Source organism: Cyprinus carpio, chromosome A2, assembly GCF_018340385.1.
Source record: "Cyprinus carpio isolate SPL01 chromosome A2, ASM1834038v1, whole genome shotgun sequence".
In the NCBI taxonomy this organism is placed as follows: domain Eukaryota; kingdom Metazoa; phylum Chordata; class Actinopteri; order Cypriniformes; family Cyprinidae; genus Cyprinus; species Cyprinus carpio.
The window spans coordinates 18,104,424-18,124,147 of NC_056573.1; the positions used below are offsets into that span (position 1 = coordinate 18,104,424).

A 19,724-nucleotide genomic window follows, 5' to 3' on the forward strand; every position below is an offset into this window, starting at 1 on the left:
TTGAAAGGCATTGTGTTAAAGATCCATATTTGTTTACTCATTGAAATATCCAATGATTTTTTATGTTACAATCACGCTTTATGACAAAAGAATAAGAGTCATTGTTTGAATTTCAATTCATGTTCTGTTCAATCTGCAAGCTTATCGTAAATCATGGGAGACGGCTGCGTATGAACTCCCGGAAAGAAGCATGGAGATTCAGGTAGTTTGTTGCCAGATTTTTTTTTTCACTTCACAGTTTTTTGTACGGTGTTTTATGTGTTTCCTGCCGAGCCCACATTGGATGTGCACATGATCTGCATGATATGAGAATAAAATGAAAAAAAAAAAAAAAATGATGAATGTGGACACAATATACTGTTTAAACTGAATTCTGTAATGCCAGAGCTTTGGCGACAGGCCTTTGCAAATTTATGTTTTTTTTTTTTTTCAATATTGAAAAAAATGTTTTCCTTCAAAAAACAACACACACACACACACACACACACACACACACACACACACACACACTGTATAAGATAAAAATATAACACACATATATAAAATATATTATGTTATATATTATAATGTATTCAAATATTGAATAAAACTGACCATAAATCTTTTTAAATCTTTAAGCATATTGTCAAAGTGAAGGTAAACCAATGCTATTAGAAAGTTTTAAGGACACATGTATGATTTTAATTATATTATTGTCATACAGGACACTTACCATTAAATGATAAGGACTTCCCATAGAGGTTTTTGTACAGTGTTCTTGTGTTTCCTGTCACTGTGGGCTCCAGAGCACAGTAGTACAGAGCTGAATCTGTGACTGCAACAGAGGAGATCTCCAGATAAACCCGCTTCCCCTCCTTGTTCACGCTGGCATTCAGTCTTGGGAAAGGGGGTTCTGCATGTAGTACGCTGTTTGATTCATAAACAAGAAGCAGAAATTCAGGTCTGGATCCAGGATATTGTCGATACCACTGTAAATTACGTGCTTGGCTATCATATTTGCATGAAAGAATGACTGTCTCTCTCTCAGTGGCACGTTCTGTGGTCTGCAATGGTTCTATTGACTGGGCAAAAGATTTACCTGCAAATAGAGCATAAAAAATGCATAGAATGTTCAGCCATTGTCTACAGTAAAAAGTTATGAAAAAATTAAATTTTTTATAAAGTAATTTACATAAATACTATTTTTTTGTAGATGTATTTATTTAAGAATTTAAATTAAATTAAATGAAACCTACTTACCCTGTATGGCTAAAATTACAAGCAAGTAAAAAAGAGAAGTCATTTTTGCTTTGCTGAAGAACTGATTGAAGTCATATAAGAGATGTATGCCAACCCAGTATCTTGAAGCCCCACCCACATTATCTCTCTGTGATTTTGTTTACATAAAAAAAAGGTGCACATTAGAACCTTGAAGGTACATATTAGTGCCTAAGGTATACATATAAAAACTTTTAAAAGTATACTGACCCAGTAAGGACTTTTGTACCTTTTTTTTCTTCCGGAGAGTGTACATGTGAAAACCCATCTTGATTATTAATATGTAGTTTTTCATATGAGAAAAGGTAGAGGCTGGTAGATTTATCATCATAACATTTGGCATCATATCAAAATGGCAACTTTTGACAACAAACTTAAGGAGGTAAAGTACAAGTGATTAGATCACAGATTAGTTCATGCTTTAGTAATTAATGGTTTATCAATATTTTTTTTTTCATTCCAATCTCTGAAATGCATCTTTCATACTCATTTCACCTTCCAGTCTAGGAATAGGGGGATCTGCATATACTACATTTTACTTGGGTGACTCAACGACAAGGAGCAGAAATTCCAGTCCTGATCCACTCTTTATATAATTAAAAGACATGCAATATACTGCAATAAAAATAAATGTAAAAAAAAAAAAAAAAAAAAACAGACTTTTAAAAAAAAAAAAAAAAAAAAAAACTGCACATGCAAAAATTAGTCTTCACCTACAGTATAATTCTAAAGAGCTATGCACTAAAGTCATTGGTGACTAAATTCTGCAGATTTAAATAAGATATTAATTCAACAAAAAAAAAAAAATAAAATCTTTTCCTTGTCAAATTGAAATCAAAGTAACAAAATCAAAAACCCCAAAAATGAAATCTCACAGGAAAACCTCGTAATTTTGTATAATCTCTTCTTATGTATATGAATTTCATTGTCAGATTTATTTACCCGTTAACCTTTACTCACCCTTTTCACAGGGAGAGAAATAAACAATGATTTTTTTTTTAAGAACATAATTTTACTCTCTTTAATAATAATACATCGTCTTCTAAAAAATTATTCTCTACCTCATTTTAATCTAATAAAATAATGGCAGTTCATTTACTTTGATTGGTTAGCCATACAGTAGTTTCAACACTAAATAATGAATACAGTACATTAATAATAATAATAATGTCCTGAACAGTATAATTACTGTGTGAATCAGAATAGATGTGAAACTTGTAGATTCAATACAATGCATCTTTTTTATTTATTAAATATATCATTAATTAATTTAACTTTCTTACACAAGACATAATTAATTTTATGTACGGTGCTGCTGGGTTTCACTGTGGGCTTCAATGCACTGTAGTAAACTGCCAAATCTGTTACTTTTGCAGGGGAGATCTGCAGATCCACAGAGGTTTTCTTTTCATTTAATTTTATGGACATTCCAGGCTGCATGGTTTCAGACTCCCCGCTGTTTTATCAGAACAAGGGAATCTGGAACTGATCTTGGATCAGTATTTGTACTGGTATTGATGATACCAGTACAAAGAAAGGGCTGGGGAGTAGTTACAAGACAGTGTTATTTTATCCCCACTCTTCTCATGCACCTCAGTTTGGACAGGAGTGATGACATCTCCACAGCGGCCAGCTGAAAAAGAGAAATTAGTATTTGTAAGTGTAATATTTTTTGTTATGGTTTTGTATTTTGGTTGACCTCCGGCTTAGATGGTTTCAGAACACTGAAGCCCCTCCTACTGACCCCAAACAAATGTTTTAGGTCTAGAGTTGGGGGTCCAGTTTTCAAAAAAAAAAAAAAAAAAAAAAAAAAAAGCCTCTAAATTATTTACAGAACATATCAACATAAGAAATATTAAATTGAATATTATATTTTATTATACAACAGAATCAGACTTATCTCAAAACCCATCACCAAAACTAGAATAAAATTCACATAATGTAGCTAAATTTGGTGACAGATTCTAAATATTTGAAAGTATGGTTTTAATATCTAATGCTAATAACAATTATTTTAACCATTTTAACTGTTTGGATTTATGTTATATAAATGTATATATACATTTATAGTAAATGTATCTTTCTGAGTAATTACATGGATTTTTTTATGTATATTGGGGTTAATAATCCAGATATTATACAGCAATATCTGTATATATACATGTTCTGCATTTCAACACTTCTGTGTACACTTCACAATGCTGCTTTGTTAAATCTATGAATCTCTTGGTTTTGGCTGCTGTATCAGTTGCAGGTGTTCCCACATACAGTAATGGTTTTGGCAGATAATTTGATGATTTTGAGTTGAAAGTATGTGTGTTTTTGTAAAGCTTCTCAGAAACTTTGTATCACTGGGTCTTCTAAAAGAGCACAGTAATATAGAGCTGAATCTTTCAGAGTAGCTGCTTTAATAATCAGTTCAGTGGATGTTCTGCTTGTAGAAGATTCAAAATGAGGATCTGGTATATTACTCCCACTATTTTGTCGTGCACTTTTCCACAGTATGTACTGTGGCTCACTGTTAGGATACTGTCTATACCAATGAAGATCAACATATTCACTGCTTGTTTCATACGAGCAACTCAGTGTCACCCGGTCAGTTTCATCTCTAATAATAACAGCTTGATCTGGTTGAATGCGATCACCAAGAGCAACTGGAAAGGAAGTAAAAAGTGGTATGTGAAGACTTACATAAATATAGAATCTGTTTTTTAAATTTAGATATTATACATTCATATAAAAAATTTATATAAATTTACAAAAATAGCCTACCTGATGCAGCTATGAGAATTAATAACACTGATCTCCTCATCCTGAATTTACTGATCAGCTATGCCTCTGTTCACACTCCTTTAACATAAGGTGTTGCTATTTTTCTGAGCAGTCTAGTACCACTTGTCACATGTCAACATATGTGCATGCTTGTGATGTTGTTGAGTGTGGTAAAAAAAAGTGCTGCCTCCTTGTGGCATGTGTGCAGACTCTTTGGTCCCATAGTTTGATTTAAACCATTTTCTTCTCCGTTTAGCTCTGAGAAGGTTTTTGTATGGTGTACATGCATTTCCTCCTGCTAAAGTTGAAAAGCATCTAAACGATAGCATAGGGTTAGCATCAGATATGCACCGTTAATGTGTAAAGAAAGGAAATTCATCTATAGAACTGAAATTTTACCAATGAATGTCATTAAAACTAGTAGCAAACAGAAGCCCATTGTTTAAAATGATGTTTTCCTCACTGAGCTTTTGCAGAACTATCATAACAGCCTCTGTACAGACAACTGAAGCTCCCAGCCAGTGTTTTCAACAGCCAATCACAATGCAGTGATGTCTCTGGCAGGTGTCACAGATGCTATAGACTTCGAGGGGCTGTTACAAACTCATAAACTGATGTTCTTGTGATCTACAATAGTCTAAATAAATGTTATGTAAATTAATGCAGCTCACTGACTAAAAAATCCACTGTATGTACTGTATGTTTACCAGCTTGAGAACATTTTATAGTTTAAAGTGCTGTCTATACAGCAAAACAAAACATCAAAATCAACTGCAACGGTTTGTATTGTGTCACTGGCCTCTGTTCTTTTAGGTTAGGATCATTTCAAAAAGGTAAGACAAAAGACAGAAATTTTAATCTATGACAAAGTTTTAATTTTAATTTTCAGTTTAAAGGGAAATGAATTGTGTTAATCCAGAACAGTTTTAGATGTATTATTATTAAATATACATGTACATGCAAAAATAACAGACAAAAGAAAACTTGTGTACTTATATTCCCAGTTTATTATTAGAAAAAAAAGAAAGAAAAAAAAACACTACTTTTTGAGTAGATAATAGTGCTATATAAAATTTTCACTATAAATATTTCACAAATAATCCAGCCAGTCTACTGAGCCTAAAGGACGACTAGATGGCAGATTAATTCTATTAAAGTCAAAAAGATAGGTCATGATATTTTCCTTTTTTATAATGATATATATATTTTTCTTATTAGGGCTGTTACACTGTTTAGTTGTTACAGTATCTTAACTTGTTGAAGGAAGTTTACAGGGTAGGTGTCCAGGAGAACATGTTTTTATAGGCAAGTTTTTGTACAGTGCGTAAAGGTTTCCTGTCACTGTGGGTTACAGAGCACAGTAGTACAGAGCAGAATCTGTCACTTTGACAGAGGAGATGATCAGATCCACACGGTTTTTCTTTTCATTCAGTCTTGCAGAAACCCGAGAATCCAGATTCTCTGCGCTCTGGACCCGTCCAGAGGTTTGCAAAATTAATAAAAGATTTTCAGGAACTGATCTTGGATATTGGCGGTACCAATACAAACTAATTGCAGTTGAGTAGCTACAGGACAAAGTTATATTGGCACCCTCCTCATCAAAGACCTCAGTTTGGTCTGATGTAATGGGACTCTCAAACCTTCCACCTGAAAATTTGGATAAAGATAATTAGATATTGTAAAGATAGACTCTGAACTATAACAAATTTTATAATTTAATTTAATTTAATTAAGCCATTTAGGAAGTCATTTAGGAAGTTTACAGTGTAATTATATTCAAATATGGTATATTATTAAGACACCATAGTAAAAATAAAAAAATATACTTGACTTTTATGTAATATTAAGTTATACTCACTCCCAACAGCACAGAGCAGGATAATTGTGGTGAGTAGCATCATGCTGAAATAGTGCATCTATGATGGCACTTGAGATTTTTACAGCTGCTTGAAGCTCCTCCTGAGAGTGAAAACATATATCAACCATTAAACCTCAAGCTACAGTAAAATTTAATTTCCTGTCACCGTGGTCTGCAGAGCGCAAAAATACAGTGCAGAGTCTTTAGCTCTGGAAGAGGGGATTTCAGTTTTCCTGACAGGCACTCATCTGAAGTCCGTATTACTTTTCCAGAGCTTTCTGGAAATCCTTCATTAGAACATTTTAAAAACTATGTCCTCTGTAGTGGACACTAGGACTCAGTTGTAAAAAAAAAAAAAAAATGACGAAATTAAACGTATAGGCAAAAACAATGGGATTAATAATTTATCAATTTTTAACAAAAATTTAGCATTTAAATATTATATTTCTCAAACCAAAATCAGAAATAAATAATAACTGAACTTGTAACAGTTTTGTTGCAAAGCACAATATTAAGGTGAAATTAAATCTCGTGTTTGTTGAGTTAAAACCGAAATATTGTTGTATAAGCAAAGCAAGCATCATAGCAAAAAGGCTAACAAGAGTTATACCCACCAATTAACATTAGCCCTTCATTCATGACATGGATACCGTAATAATCATACAGAGAGAACATAGTTGCATACCGTTATCTTTTGCGCATTCATCCTATTCTTCTTTTCTTTTTTTCTAAATTGGGCGTCTGATGACTTTGACCTTTTCCTGTCCATCTCTGTGTTTATTTGGCATTCAACAATCAACAGATTTCCCATCACCCCAACACTGTCACTCACGACCAGAAGTCAAGACTAAACCAGTTTACCTCTGTGACCACATAAACGTTTTGTATTACCTATTTTTATTAGCCATTTCAAACAATTCAGACAAACAAAAATGTGCATGAACTATAGGCCTGTATTTATAATATTATGAATGAAATGTACGTCATTTGAAAGAAAGTCGAGGTGGGACTGACTTTAGCCCACTAATTCAATTAGAGTATTGCTCTATAAAGTGGACCTTGTCCGTTCCATTTGGGCGAGACCCAGAGGTGAACTGTCCCCAGCGCTGCGCCCCGCTCCCCTTTCCCCTTCTCACACAGCTTCTGCGCACGGCACCTTCTCAGCAAGAAAGGGCTCCAATTTGCCAATTCCCCGCACAGTGAAATAAAAGATAATAGAAAACCAAAATGCCGCCCCGGGTGGCTGCCCTGTTCGCCCGTACCAAAAACCACAACCCGCCCCAACATGTAAGATCATACCTAGCCCGTACCAAAAACCACTACTGGGTGTAACTGCATCTCCTGCTGCTGAGAATATTACTCAGGTGCCTGTCTTGTGATCAGCCTACCAAAAGATGAGAGCTACTTAATTCAAACAAGTATGTGAGAGTTACAGATCCTCGACTTTACTGATGACAGTTTTTGTCTTTGGTGCAATATGAGCACAGAAAGTGATTTCTGTAAAAATATCAATGAATGTTTAAGCAAAGACATGCTAAACTGTTTGGTTGATGCTAAAGTAATAGTGTGTTTGTACCTGCCAGAAATGTGTGACAGATGAAAAGTGATGTGGTCATTTTCAATATTCACAGTGATTATACCAAGTAGTTTTTGCACAGCTCCTTATAAATGCAAAGGGCATTACAGTTAGTGTCTGATTGGCTCATCCCATCATGAAGTACCACATCACAATGCAGTATCAATGCAGTACTGTTATCCAAACGCAGAACCAACAGGTGACGACAAGTGACTGGACTTTCTTTGAGTGAGTCATTAAATGATTCTTTCAACTGATTAGTTTAAAATGCTAATTCATTCAGGAATGAAACATGTCTTTACTGAATCATTCATTCTTTAGATTCATTCATTCAAAAGCTCAGATTTATTCAGGAATTAACCAAGTGAATGTTTTTATGAGTGAGTCTGTTTATATGACTGAATCATTCACTCAGTTGAATTGTTCAAAAACACAAACACCCCTAACTGTGTGTTGCTGGGAGACGCAGTTGAAACTATTTGAGTTGGCAGAGCAAAAGAGCAAAAACAACTGGCAATATTGTGTCTAAAATGTAAGTTACTTAATATAAATGTCCTGTTAATAATCCATACTAAAGAGCTGTGCTGCTAATGTATAAAGCTTACTAATTATTTAATCACTAAAATTAACCAGTTTACATCAGCTCTCGTTTACTGAAGGCTATATGCAGTTGTTTATTTATTTGCTGCAGGTGTTGCCATATCCTTCAATTTGACTCTGTGGTTTATGAAGACACAAATTTGGTTTGATATTCATTTGATAACTCGCTGTTCAAAGCAAATTTTCTGAGTGAGTTTTTGTAAAGCCTCTCAGGCACTTTGTAACACTGGGCTGTTACTCTTAGAGCACAGTAATAGAGAGCTGAATCTGACAGAGTTACACTTTTAATGGTCAGTGAAGTGGATTTCTGGGACGTAGTTGTTCCAAATCGTTTGGGGTCTGGTATATCCTCATATGTCTCTGATCGTCCACCTTTACGCAGTATATATTCTGGCTGTGTGTTAGAAAACTGCCTGTACCAATAAAGGAAAACATAGCTGCTGCTTGTGTCATATGAACATTCCAGTGTTACAGATTCTCCTTCTGTACTGGAAACACTGGTCCTCTGGTCCATTGGTCGAATCCAATCTTGACAGATAACACCTGGAAGGAAATGTTTTTAATAAGGTACAGTTTCACTATTAAGGTGTATATATTTAAAGATCTGAATAATCATACAAATGTATTAGACTTGTGGATTGTACCTGATGCTGTAAGTAAAAACAGCAGTAGATATTTTCCGATTTGTTGACTGAGCATTTGGAGTCTTTCCATGATCACATCAGATAAGTCTTAATGTGGTGCGTTTCTTGAGTGGTTGATCTTTAAATATCAGGGGGTGGATACAAAAACAGGAAGTACATTTGCTCTTGACTGCTTGTCACACAACATCTGCATTGCTCTGAGACTTGTACTGTAGGTCCTAAAAAGAGGAAATTTTTCAAGGGTTAACAGTTTCTAAGATTTCCAGTAGGTGGCGATCTTATATCTTAAAAGTAATGTAATTCAGCTGTGCATAATTTTATAAAAAATTGTACTTTTGTACATCAAAGCCATACATCTTGTCAGGGTACTGTATGAAACTATTTCTAAAACGTTCAGTAGTTTTTTAAGATATATGATTCAGTTTTTTTCCCTATGATTCAGATAAAATTATATTCATTATTTATTGACTGACTGAAAAATATGTATTTAAAATATGTTAAAAAATTTTTTAACAAATATTTTATGAAGATGTGCAATATATGGTACATTGAACTACAGTTTCACTGTTGGGAGTGTTTTTGTACAGTGTTGTTGTGTTTCCTGTCACTGTGGGCTCCAGGGAACAGTAATACAGAGCAGCATCTGTCAGCTTAGCAGAGGAGATCTCCAGAATCACATGCGTTTTCTCTTCATTCACTTTCCCAGAGAATCGAGGATCTCGATCCACAATTTCTGACCTTTGTGAAACCTTTCCGGTAGAGTGTAGAATAAGCATAAGAAATTCAGAAGCTGATCCAGGATACTGGCGATACCACTGCAGTGTAGACGCTGAGGAGCAGTTACAGGACAGTGTAACATTTTCCCTCTCTTTCTTATAAACCTCAGTCTGGACTGGTGTGATGACATTCCCAAAACTGCCACCTTCAAAATTGAAAATCACTGTTTGTCGGGAAAACAGTTGCATTAAACACTTTCAATACAAACAACTATTTGGTCCACAGGACTGATGTACTTTGGCAATTACATTTTAAAACCTTTTTGTAACGTATGATATGAAAAAACTTCTGAATGTTATGGCTTGCGAATCCAGTTGTCAAATGCAAATGCAATTGTCTGATCCTTTCTTGACAGTGATGTATTGTGTGATCTATCTTAGTTTTTGTACATTGTTCTTGTGTTTCCTGTCACTGTGGGCGTCAGTGCACAGTAGTACAGAGCAGAGTCTGATACAGCAGCAGAGGAGATGATCAGATCCACATGGGTTTTCTTGTCATTCAGTTTTCCAGAGAATCGAGGATCATGATCCACAATTTCTGACCTTTGTGAAACTTTCCCAGTAGAATATAGAATGACTAAAAGATATTGAGGAGCTTGCCCAGGATATTGGCGATACCACTGTAGAGTATATGCAGATGAAAAGTTACAAGACAGAGTTATATTTGCTCCTTCTGAATGGAACATCTCATTTTGGACTGGAGTGATGTCAGTTCCAAAAGTGCCACCTGCAAGAATCAAAATTCATGCAAAATAATGTAAAATGTATTGAAACATCATAAAACTTTAGTTGTTAGTTTAAAAAAAAAAAAATAACAATAATTCTGTATATTCAATCAGGAATACATACACACAAGACAACAAAGCAAAACTTGCAAGCAGAGTGTCATTTTGCACAATGCTGTATTCAGCACAAACTGTTGTTCAACTATCATTCATTCCTTGTCAGGTACAGGAGGAGGTCTCACATTTACTCCTCCCTTTCAAATCTGCATACTATAATAGATGAAATAGCATTTGAAGCCTAGATATGACAGATATGAACATACAGGTCAGAAATTTTACTGTAGTACCACTAATAGCCTGAGATTACAGTCATGGAAACGTTTGATGTTCTGTATTTTGCTCTCTTAATTTTAGTCGGTGTAGACCTACAGTATGTGCTGACCTAAAAAAGTTTTTTTTCCCATGGAAAACTAGATTTTTAGAAGTTCTTTTGTAGGAAGGTTTATTAAGGAATAACAAAAACAATGAATTATCATCTTCTTGTATATTTTCCCCCTAAGCACACATTTCCTTTTCTTCCAGCAGATGTTACAAATATCATATTGTGAAAGAAGTGTTGTGGCTTTACACAAGATATGATTGTGGTTACATTTTTATTTGATTTTTTTTTTAAGGCAAAAACTAAATGTGAGTTTTTGTAAAGCTTCTCAGGCATTTTGTATCACTGGGCTGCTAATCTTAGAGCACAATAATAGAGAGCCGAATCTGCCAGAGTTACACTCTTAATAGAGAGTTCAGTGGATGTTTGTGATGTAGTCATCTGAAACTGAGTATCTGGTATATATTCATAACTGCTCCGTAAACGGGCACCTTTCCACAGTAAAAATTCTGGTTCTCTGTTCGGATATTGTCTGTACCAGTACAGATCGACATCACTGCTGCTTGTATCATAAGTGCAGCTCAGTGTTACATGCTCTTCTTCTTTTCTATAAATATTAGTTTCCTCGTCTTTTGGTTGGATGCTGTCAGATAAAATACCTGCAAGAGAATTGGAGAGATTTCAAAACAGGTCAGCTGGCTTGTCCAAAAAATCATCACATTAAAAATGAAAATGACAATAATAAAAACAGTTTCTTCAACAAATGTGATGCGGTTACTGTAAAAGAGTAACATAAAAAAATAAAAAAATGTACATTACATTTGAGTCTGCTCAGATTACATGTTTTATACCTGGAGTGGATATTAGAATCAGAAGAAAGCATTTCTCCATGTTGGGAAGGTTTACAAACTTGCTTTATGAAATGAAGTAAAGGTAAATGTATGGTTGTAGTATCTTGTCGTGAAACTGCAGTGTGGGTGTGGTTTATTTACACCTCCTTCTGTTTTATTCCTCCAGATCCACATGGGTTTTCTTTGCGTTCAGTTGTACAGAGAATCGAGGATCTAGTTCTACAAATTTGGACTTTTGTGAAACTTTCCCTGTAGCATGGAATATGACTAAAAGGTATTCAGGGGCTGAACCGTGATATTGGCGATACCACTGTAGACTAACTGCTGAGGAGTAGTTACAGGACAGAGTTATATTGACCCCCTCTGTCCCAAACACCTCTGTTTGGACTGGTGTGATGACATTCCCAAAACTGACACCTGCAGATGAGATTATGAACATTTGACTATATTTTGACTACAAAGACATATAAATAAGTGGCCAAAACAGGGTTGAAATTGGATACTTACATGCAAGACAACAGAACAAAGCCCAAACAAACAGCATATTTTTTTCAGGGTGATGTTTTAGTTCATCTGCATTAAAAACTGTTACTGAAGTTAGATTCATTCATTGTCTAGCAGAGCTTGTTTCCAGCAAGCACCTCCACTTAAAAATACAGTCTTCGTATTTAAGTGTCTGCTGTAATAGTGAAATTTATGATTTCTTTTCTTAGTATTCATAAGGTTAATTTATTACCTTCTTTAAACAACACTATAGTTTAGTCTGTCGAGGTGCTAAAAACATCAGTGTGTCTGGTCGTCAACAACAACAGCAGCAGCAGCAGCAGCAGCAGCAGCAAAAACAACTACAAAAAACATTTAACAGACAGGCAAAATCAGTCAAATAAATGGGAACTTTATGCATGAATGCTGAATTGCAGTCACTTTTTCATAACAATAATTACCTAATGAAACAATTATACTTTATTTAATTCATCACAGTTAAAAGGGATCAATTTGGAAAATATACACACAACAACAAACCAAAACTCACAAGCAGAGCGTCATTTTGCACAATGCTGTATTCAGCACAAACTGCTGTTCAACAAATTATTCATTTTTTGGCACGTAAAGGAGGACGTCTCAGATTAACTCATCTCCTTAAAGTTGCAGTATATTATAGATAAAATAGCATTCGAAGTCTAGATATGATATGAACATGCAGGTCAGGAGTTTTACTGTAGTACCACTAATAGCCTGAGGTTTGTTGCAGTCTGAATGTATTAAAGAGACTGAAATATTTGTTGTTCTATATTTTTGTCTCTTACTTTTAGGCAGTGTAGACCTACTGCTTAAAAAATGCCCCCGCCCCCATCCCCCCCCCCCCCCCCCCCCCCCCCCCCCCCCCATTGAAAACAATATTTTCAGAGATTACTTTGTAGGAAGGTTTTTTATGGCATGACAAAAACAATGAATCTTCCTGTATATTTTCCACCTAAGCACACTTTTTTTGTTTCCCCTTCCAGCAGGTGTTACAGTATTGTGTTTGTGGAGTGTTGTGGTTTTACACAAGATATGATTGCGGCTTAATTTCTATTTTATCATATTTTTAAAGGCAAAAACTACATGTGAGTTTTTGTAAAGCTTCTCAGGTATTTTGTATCACTGGGCTCCTACTCTTAGAGCACAGTAATAGAGAGCTGAATCTGACAGAGTTACACTGTCAATAGTGAGTTCAGTGTGTGTTTGTGATGTAATCGACTGAAACCGAGTGTCTGGTATATTTCCAAGACTGCTCCATGTCCGGGCACCTTTATACAGTAAATATTCTGGTTCCTTATTAGGATACTGTCTGTACCAGTAGAGATAGACATAATCGCTGCCTGTATCATACGTGCAGCTCAGCGTTACACGCTCTTCTTCTATTTTGTAAATATTAGTTTCTTTGTCTTTCGGTTGAATGCTGTCAGATAAAATACCTGCAAGAGAATTGGAGAGATTTTACAACAGGTGTTGTAAAATGTTTCATAACATTTTTAAATTAAAATTACAATAATAAAAACACTTTTTTCAACAAATGTGATGCCATTATAGTTATAGAGTAATATTAAAAAATGTTTGCATAGCCAAAACATTTTATTGGAAATTATATTTGAGTCTGCTCAGATTACATGTTTTATACCTGGTGTGGATATTAGAATCAGAAGAAAGCACCTCTCCATCTCTCCACGATTTACTAACTTAATGCTCTAGGCTTTATAAACTGATGTTTAAAGGTAGTTGTATGATTGTAGTATCTTGATGTGAAGTTGCAGTGTGGGTGTGGCTTATTTAGACCTCCTTCTTTGTTTTCCCTTATTAAAAGCTGAGATGATTGTGCCTTCAGACTATGAATATCTTAAAAATGCTACCTATTGTTCAATAATTCAATTTTATCAGCAAGTGTGACTGCGAATATGTTTATTATGTTACTATGAGGGTAATTTAAAGCTAAACCAAACAGAGCCTTTTTGGTAGAGTTTGAATGTTCAATATTTGATAGTGAGGTTTGTGCTTGCAGCATTAAATTTGTCCTCTCTGAAATATTTTAATGTACACAGCACCCCCCAGTGGTGGTGTGACAAACATTTATTCTCCCATTGACAACATCCACGAGTATAAAGGATAAAAGATAAAACAAAGATAAAACACTGGTGAATCTGAAAAAATATATATAAAGGATGATAAATGTTGCCTTTTTTATTGATATGATATAGATAGACACCTGCAGATAAGAAGATAGAAATTTAAGTTCAATGAAGTTTGCACTTAAAATGAAGAAATCATTTAAATGAAAATTGCACATGCAACAACAAATAAATGACACTTTGGGGTTGAATATATTTACATGTTAGAGAACAGACAAAAAAAAAAAAAACAATTTCCAAGTTGTTGTTTTAGTTCATCTGCAGGACAGACTGTTACTGAAGTAACATTGATTCACTCTCTACTGTTACCTCCCCCTAAAGATACAGTCTTCATATTCAGATAATCTGCTGTAAGAATGATATTTATGTTTTTATAATATTTATAAGCAAATATTCCTAAAATAACACTTTAGTTTAGATGAAAAAGTGGCTCTAGAAAAATACTTATATATTTGACAGGCAAAATTAGCCAAATGAATGAAGTTATTAATCACTAGCATGACCACAGCTGTGACTTTTTCATATTAATAATTGCTGAATTAAATTGTATGCTTAATTTCATTCATCTCAGTTTTAACAGCTGTTACTGTATCCTGTTATTCATAAAGGTTTTGTGGCTCACATGAAATATAGCTGTGGTCTGATTTTCACTTGATCAAATACAGTTCAAAGCAGTTATTTTATGTGTGAGTTTTTGTAAAGCCTCTCAGGCATTTTGTATCACTGGGCTCCAACTCTTAGAGCACAATAATAGAGAGCTGAATCTGACAGAGTTACACTGTCAATAGAGAGTTCAGTGGATGATTCAGATGTAATTGACTGAAACTGACGTTCTGGTATATTCCAACTGTTGCTCCATGATCGAGCACCTTTATACAGTAAATATTGAGGTTCTCTGTTTGGATATTGTCTGTACCAGTAAAGCAAAATATTGTTGCTCCTTGTATCATATGTGCAGCTCAGTGTCACAGACTCTCCTTCTCTCCTGATTATATCATCCTTGTCATTTGGTTCAATGCTGTCAGCAAATGCACCTGCAAGAGAATATGATATTTCATGAAAGTTGAATTATACTCCATGATGTATATATGACATGATGTCAGCTTTTTAATTTAATATTAATTAATTAAATATCTACATAAATACGATTTTGCACTTTACCTGGTACTGTTATAAGAATCAGTAGAACACATCTCTCCATGGTGAGAAATTAACTCATAAACTAGGACTATTAATATATACTTGATGATTTTAAGTTGAAAGGTAAATGTATGAATGTAATGGAGAGTCATTTGTGCAGCTATAATGTCTGTAAATGTGGGTGTGGTTTATGATGTTTAGACCACCTTCTGTCTTTCCACATTTAACCTGAGATAGCTGTCAGTTAACAGGATTTCCTCTCAATCTGTTATGTAAAGCTCAGAGTGAGTCTCTCTGTGTCTGACATCTTTTATTATTCTACAGTCTGTATGCTGTGTATAGGGAAAATAGCATTAGCATTTTGAAAGTTACACATCATTCACTGACTGAATGTATTATTTTTGTTGTAACTTCACCCCCTAGTGGCAGATGACAAACAAATGCATGTCTCATAAAACTGATGCATTAAGAGACCAAAATTTTGCAAAAATGCTCCAACTAAACAACGGATGGTGATATGTTTTAAAATAAAAAAAAATTGTCACAACAGAAATTGCAGAAATATTTCCCCACTATACTGACTTAAACGACTTTTACGAAGACTAATGAAAAGCATGAATAAAGTGATTCACTAGCAATTTTAACGTCAACTTGTCCAAACATTTCATTTTAACAATCATGAATGCAACATAAACAATATATTTTAATCAGTAGTGTACATCTGTATTATGAATGCAAAACTGAGAATAATTCCTAATCAGAGCACAGTTATTTTAACTATTTATTTATTTTCTAAATAGATATGTAAGATGGTGTCATTGCAAATCTATAATATTTTTTCAAGTTTTTGTTTTTGGCTTCTTCTAGTACACAATGCTAAACAGTATATTGCATATATTATAATATATATATAACTTCATATATTCAGAAGACATGCAATGTATGGTACAGTACATTCACCTATAATGTCATTGGGAGTGTTTTTGTACAGTGTTGTTGTGTTTCCTGTCACTGTGGGCTCCAGGGCACAGTAATAGAGAGCAGCATCTGTCAGCTTAGCAGAGGAGATCTCCAGAATCACATGGGTTTTCTCTTCATTCACTTTCCCAAAGAATCGAGGATCTCGATCCACAATTTCTGACTTTTGTGAAACTTTTCCTGTAGCATGTAGTATTATCAAAAGAAATTGAGGAGCTGATCCGGGATACTGGCGATACCACTGCAGTGTAGACGCTGAGGAGTAGCTACAGGACAGAGTAACGTTTTCTCCTTCTTTCTTATAAACCTCAGTCTGGACTGGTGTGATGACATTCGCAAAACTGCCACCTTCAAAATCAAGAGTCAAAGAGTCAATTTATAGAAATGTAACGTACTGTACATAAAAAATGAACTAACACAAATTCTACACTTATTAATCTCAGCAAAATAATAAAAAAGACAAATAAATGGAATACTTACATATAAGAGAACAAATCAAACCAGTTAAGCAGGGCAACATGTTGATCATAACCAGAATGAAGTTTAAGTTCAGCACAAAATGTTCTTCAGCTAAACTTTCTGTTCTTTCCTTGTCAACAGATGATGTCTCAAGCAAACTCCTCCCCTTAAAACTATAAACTGAATGTTATAGTAAGTGCTTGACAGTGATGCAGTGTGTGATCTGTCTTACTCTTTGTACAGTGTTGTTTCTTTTCCTTTCACTTTTTTACCACAAAAAAATAGAAGACACAAAAACATATATTTTTAAATACTTTGATCACAAAGTTTTAGTAATCATACAAAACTTATTAAAACATTTGTTGTTCTGTACTTTGGTCACTTAATTTTAGTCATCGTATAGACCTACAGTACAACTAATAGAACTAAAGTTACCCCAAAATTTAAACTTGCTGAAAATTTACTCACCCTCACCCAAAGTTTATTTCTTTATTGGAACAGATTTGTAGAAATTTGAGAGTCCAAACAGCTGATAAAAACATCACAATAATCCACAAATAATCCACACCACTCAAGTCCATCAATTAACATATCGTGAAGCAAAAAGCTGCATGTTTGTAAGAAACACAGTGCTAAAAATAACACTACTCAATAATACAAAATACCCATTCAATGTTTTGGATCATTTTTGCTTGTAAACAGTGCTAAAAATTTCTCTCACGATTCAGAAAAGATGCCTTTTTTTATTGGACTCATATTTTAGAATGAAGCAACAGTTTGAAGTTAAAACCTTTTAATGATAAATCTGGCTATTAGAAATGCACAGCTTTTCCCCTCATATGACATTAATTGACAAACTGTATTCACATGGATTGCTTTTGTTTGGATTGTTTTTATCAGCTGTTTAGACTCTCATTCTGATGGCACCCATTCACTGCAGATCCATTGTTGAGCAAATGATGTAATGCTAAATTTCACCAAATCTGTTACAATGAAGAAACAAACTCATCGTGAATAGCATAAGGGTGAGTACATTTTAAGCAAATTTTCATTTTTGATTAAACTATTCATTTACAAATATGAAACAGTTTAATTGTTAGACACCCTTATTTACACTCTGGCAAATAGTGATTTTAGCATGGAAAACTTCATTTTCAGAGGCTCTTTTGTGGGAGGGTTTATTATGAAATGACAACAGCAATTATTGAAATTGTAATCTTCTTTTACAGTTTGCTCCTAAGCACAGCTCTTTTAATCCAACAGGTGTTAAAATATTGTGTTTGTGGTTTTGCACAAGATATGAATGTGGTTTAATTTTAATTTGATTCCATTTTTTTAAAGCCAAAAACTACATGTGAGTTTTTGTAAAGCTTCTCAGGCATTTTGTATCACTGGGCTCCTACTCTTAGAGCACAATAATAGAGAGCTGAATCTGACAGAGTTACACTGTCAATAGTGAGTTCAGTGGATGTTTGGGATGTAATCGACTGAAACCGAGTGTCTGGTATATACCCATATTGGCTCTGTGATCGAGCACCTTTATACAGTATAAAATCTGGTTCTCTGTTAGGATACTGTCTGTACCAGTAGAGATAGACATAATCACTGCTCGTTTCATACAAGCAACTCAGCGTTACACGCTCTTCTTCTTTTCTGTAAATATTAGTTTCCTTTGGTTGAATGCTGTCAGATAAAACACCTGCAAGATAATTGGACAGATTTGACAACAGGTCAGCTGGCTCTTTCACTTATCCAAAAATAAATAACATTTGTAAATAAAAATTACAATAACAAAACAGTTTCTTAAATGTAATATTGTTATTGTAATTGAGTAAAAAATATAAGCATGGCTTAAAACATTTTAATATACACTGAATTTGAGTCTGCTCAGATTTAATGTTTTATACCTGGTGCTGTTATGAGAATCAGTAGAAAGCATCTCTCCATGTTGGAATGGTTTACTAACTGTCTTTGTAAACTGAAGTTAAAATGTAAATGTATGGTGTATGTACTGTAAGCAGTAGCCTATTGTGAAGCTTCAATGTGGGTGTGGTTTATTTAGACCACCTTCTCTGTTTTTTCTTATTAAAAGCAGAGATGATAAGATTGTGCCTTCAGTCAGTGTATCCGTATCTTAACAATAACTATATTTCTTGTTGAATAAGTTTCTTCCTACATTAGTTGTTTTTATTTTAATCGTGTTTATTATGTTACTATAAAGCTGAACAAACTATAGGCTATTTAGTGGAGTAAGACTATTTAATAATTGAAAATGCAGTTTGTGCTTGTGGCATTATATTTGCAGTCTAGTGACACATTTTATTATGGTGTGTTGATTGATATCTGTTTTGATTATTGAATGAATGAGGCATTTACAGTATACAGCGCTTTATTGTGTAATGCTGTACACCCGCTTTACAATCATATGTAATTGGTATCTCCTCAACCACCACCAGTGTGCAGCATCCACGCTCACCACACACCAGCTACAGGTGGAGAGGAGAGAGAGATAGTGTAGAGATAGTTCAGTGGATGGGGATTATTAGGAGGCCATGATTGATGAGGGCCAGTTGAGGGAATTTGGCCAGGACACCAAGGATACACCACTACTCTTTTTATGAGAAGTGCCATGGGATTTTTAGTGACCACAGAGAGTCAGGAACTCGGTTTAATGTCTCATCTGAAGGATGGTGCTTTTTACAGTATAGTTACCCCAGAGCCGAGTCTCCGACCTCTCCTTTGCGAAGTTCTTCTCGAAGTTCCTCCTGCGCCTGAACGAACAAATACAAATCACAGTTTAAACAAGCTTTCTTAAGTGAAAGTAAACGGTTGAGAAAAAAATCGGATGTGTTTTATATTGGATGTGTTCATTGTCTCTTAAAGTGACCACACCTAATTTACTAGTTGTGACGTTAATCCAACAAAATGAAAGAAAGAAAATCACTCACTGCTCTTGACTGATTACTTTGCAGTTATAACAAGAATTAATGCACAGTCAAACCAACAATTATTCAGACACCAGTAATAATTTTTGATATTTTTT

The 19,724-nt window shown here is 34.5% G+C and overlaps 5 gene segments (V, D, J or C); all 5 read right to left on the bottom strand.

Annotated features, from left to right (window-relative positions):
* Positions 1–695: 695 nt before the first annotated feature.
* On the bottom strand, positions 696–1,341 carry LOC109100175. The segment is given in 2 exon segments: positions 696–1,078; positions 1,240–1,341. Coding segments are annotated over 2 exon segments (426 nt in total).
* Positions 1,342–5,334: 3,993 nt separating this feature from the next.
* On the bottom strand, positions 5,335–6,002 carry LOC122146986. The segment is given in 2 exon segments: positions 5,335–5,676; positions 5,888–6,002. Coding segments are annotated over 2 exon segments (357 nt in total).
* Positions 6,003–8,187: 2,185 nt separating this feature from the next.
* Positions 8,188–8,794, bottom strand: LOC122147035. The segment is given in 2 exon segments: positions 8,188–8,606; positions 8,708–8,794. Coding segments are annotated over 2 exon segments (489 nt in total).
* Positions 8,795–10,762: 1,968 nt separating this feature from the next.
* Positions 10,763–11,478, bottom strand: LOC109100186. The segment is given in 2 exon segments: positions 10,763–11,246; positions 11,439–11,478. Coding segments are annotated over 2 exon segments (357 nt in total).
* A 6,563-nt stretch (positions 11,479–18,041) lies between these two features.
* Positions 18,042–18,659, bottom strand: LOC109100215. The segment is given in 2 exon segments: positions 18,042–18,380; positions 18,589–18,659. Coding segments are annotated over 2 exon segments (351 nt in total).
* Between the last annotated feature and the right edge of the window lie 1,065 nt (positions 18,660–19,724).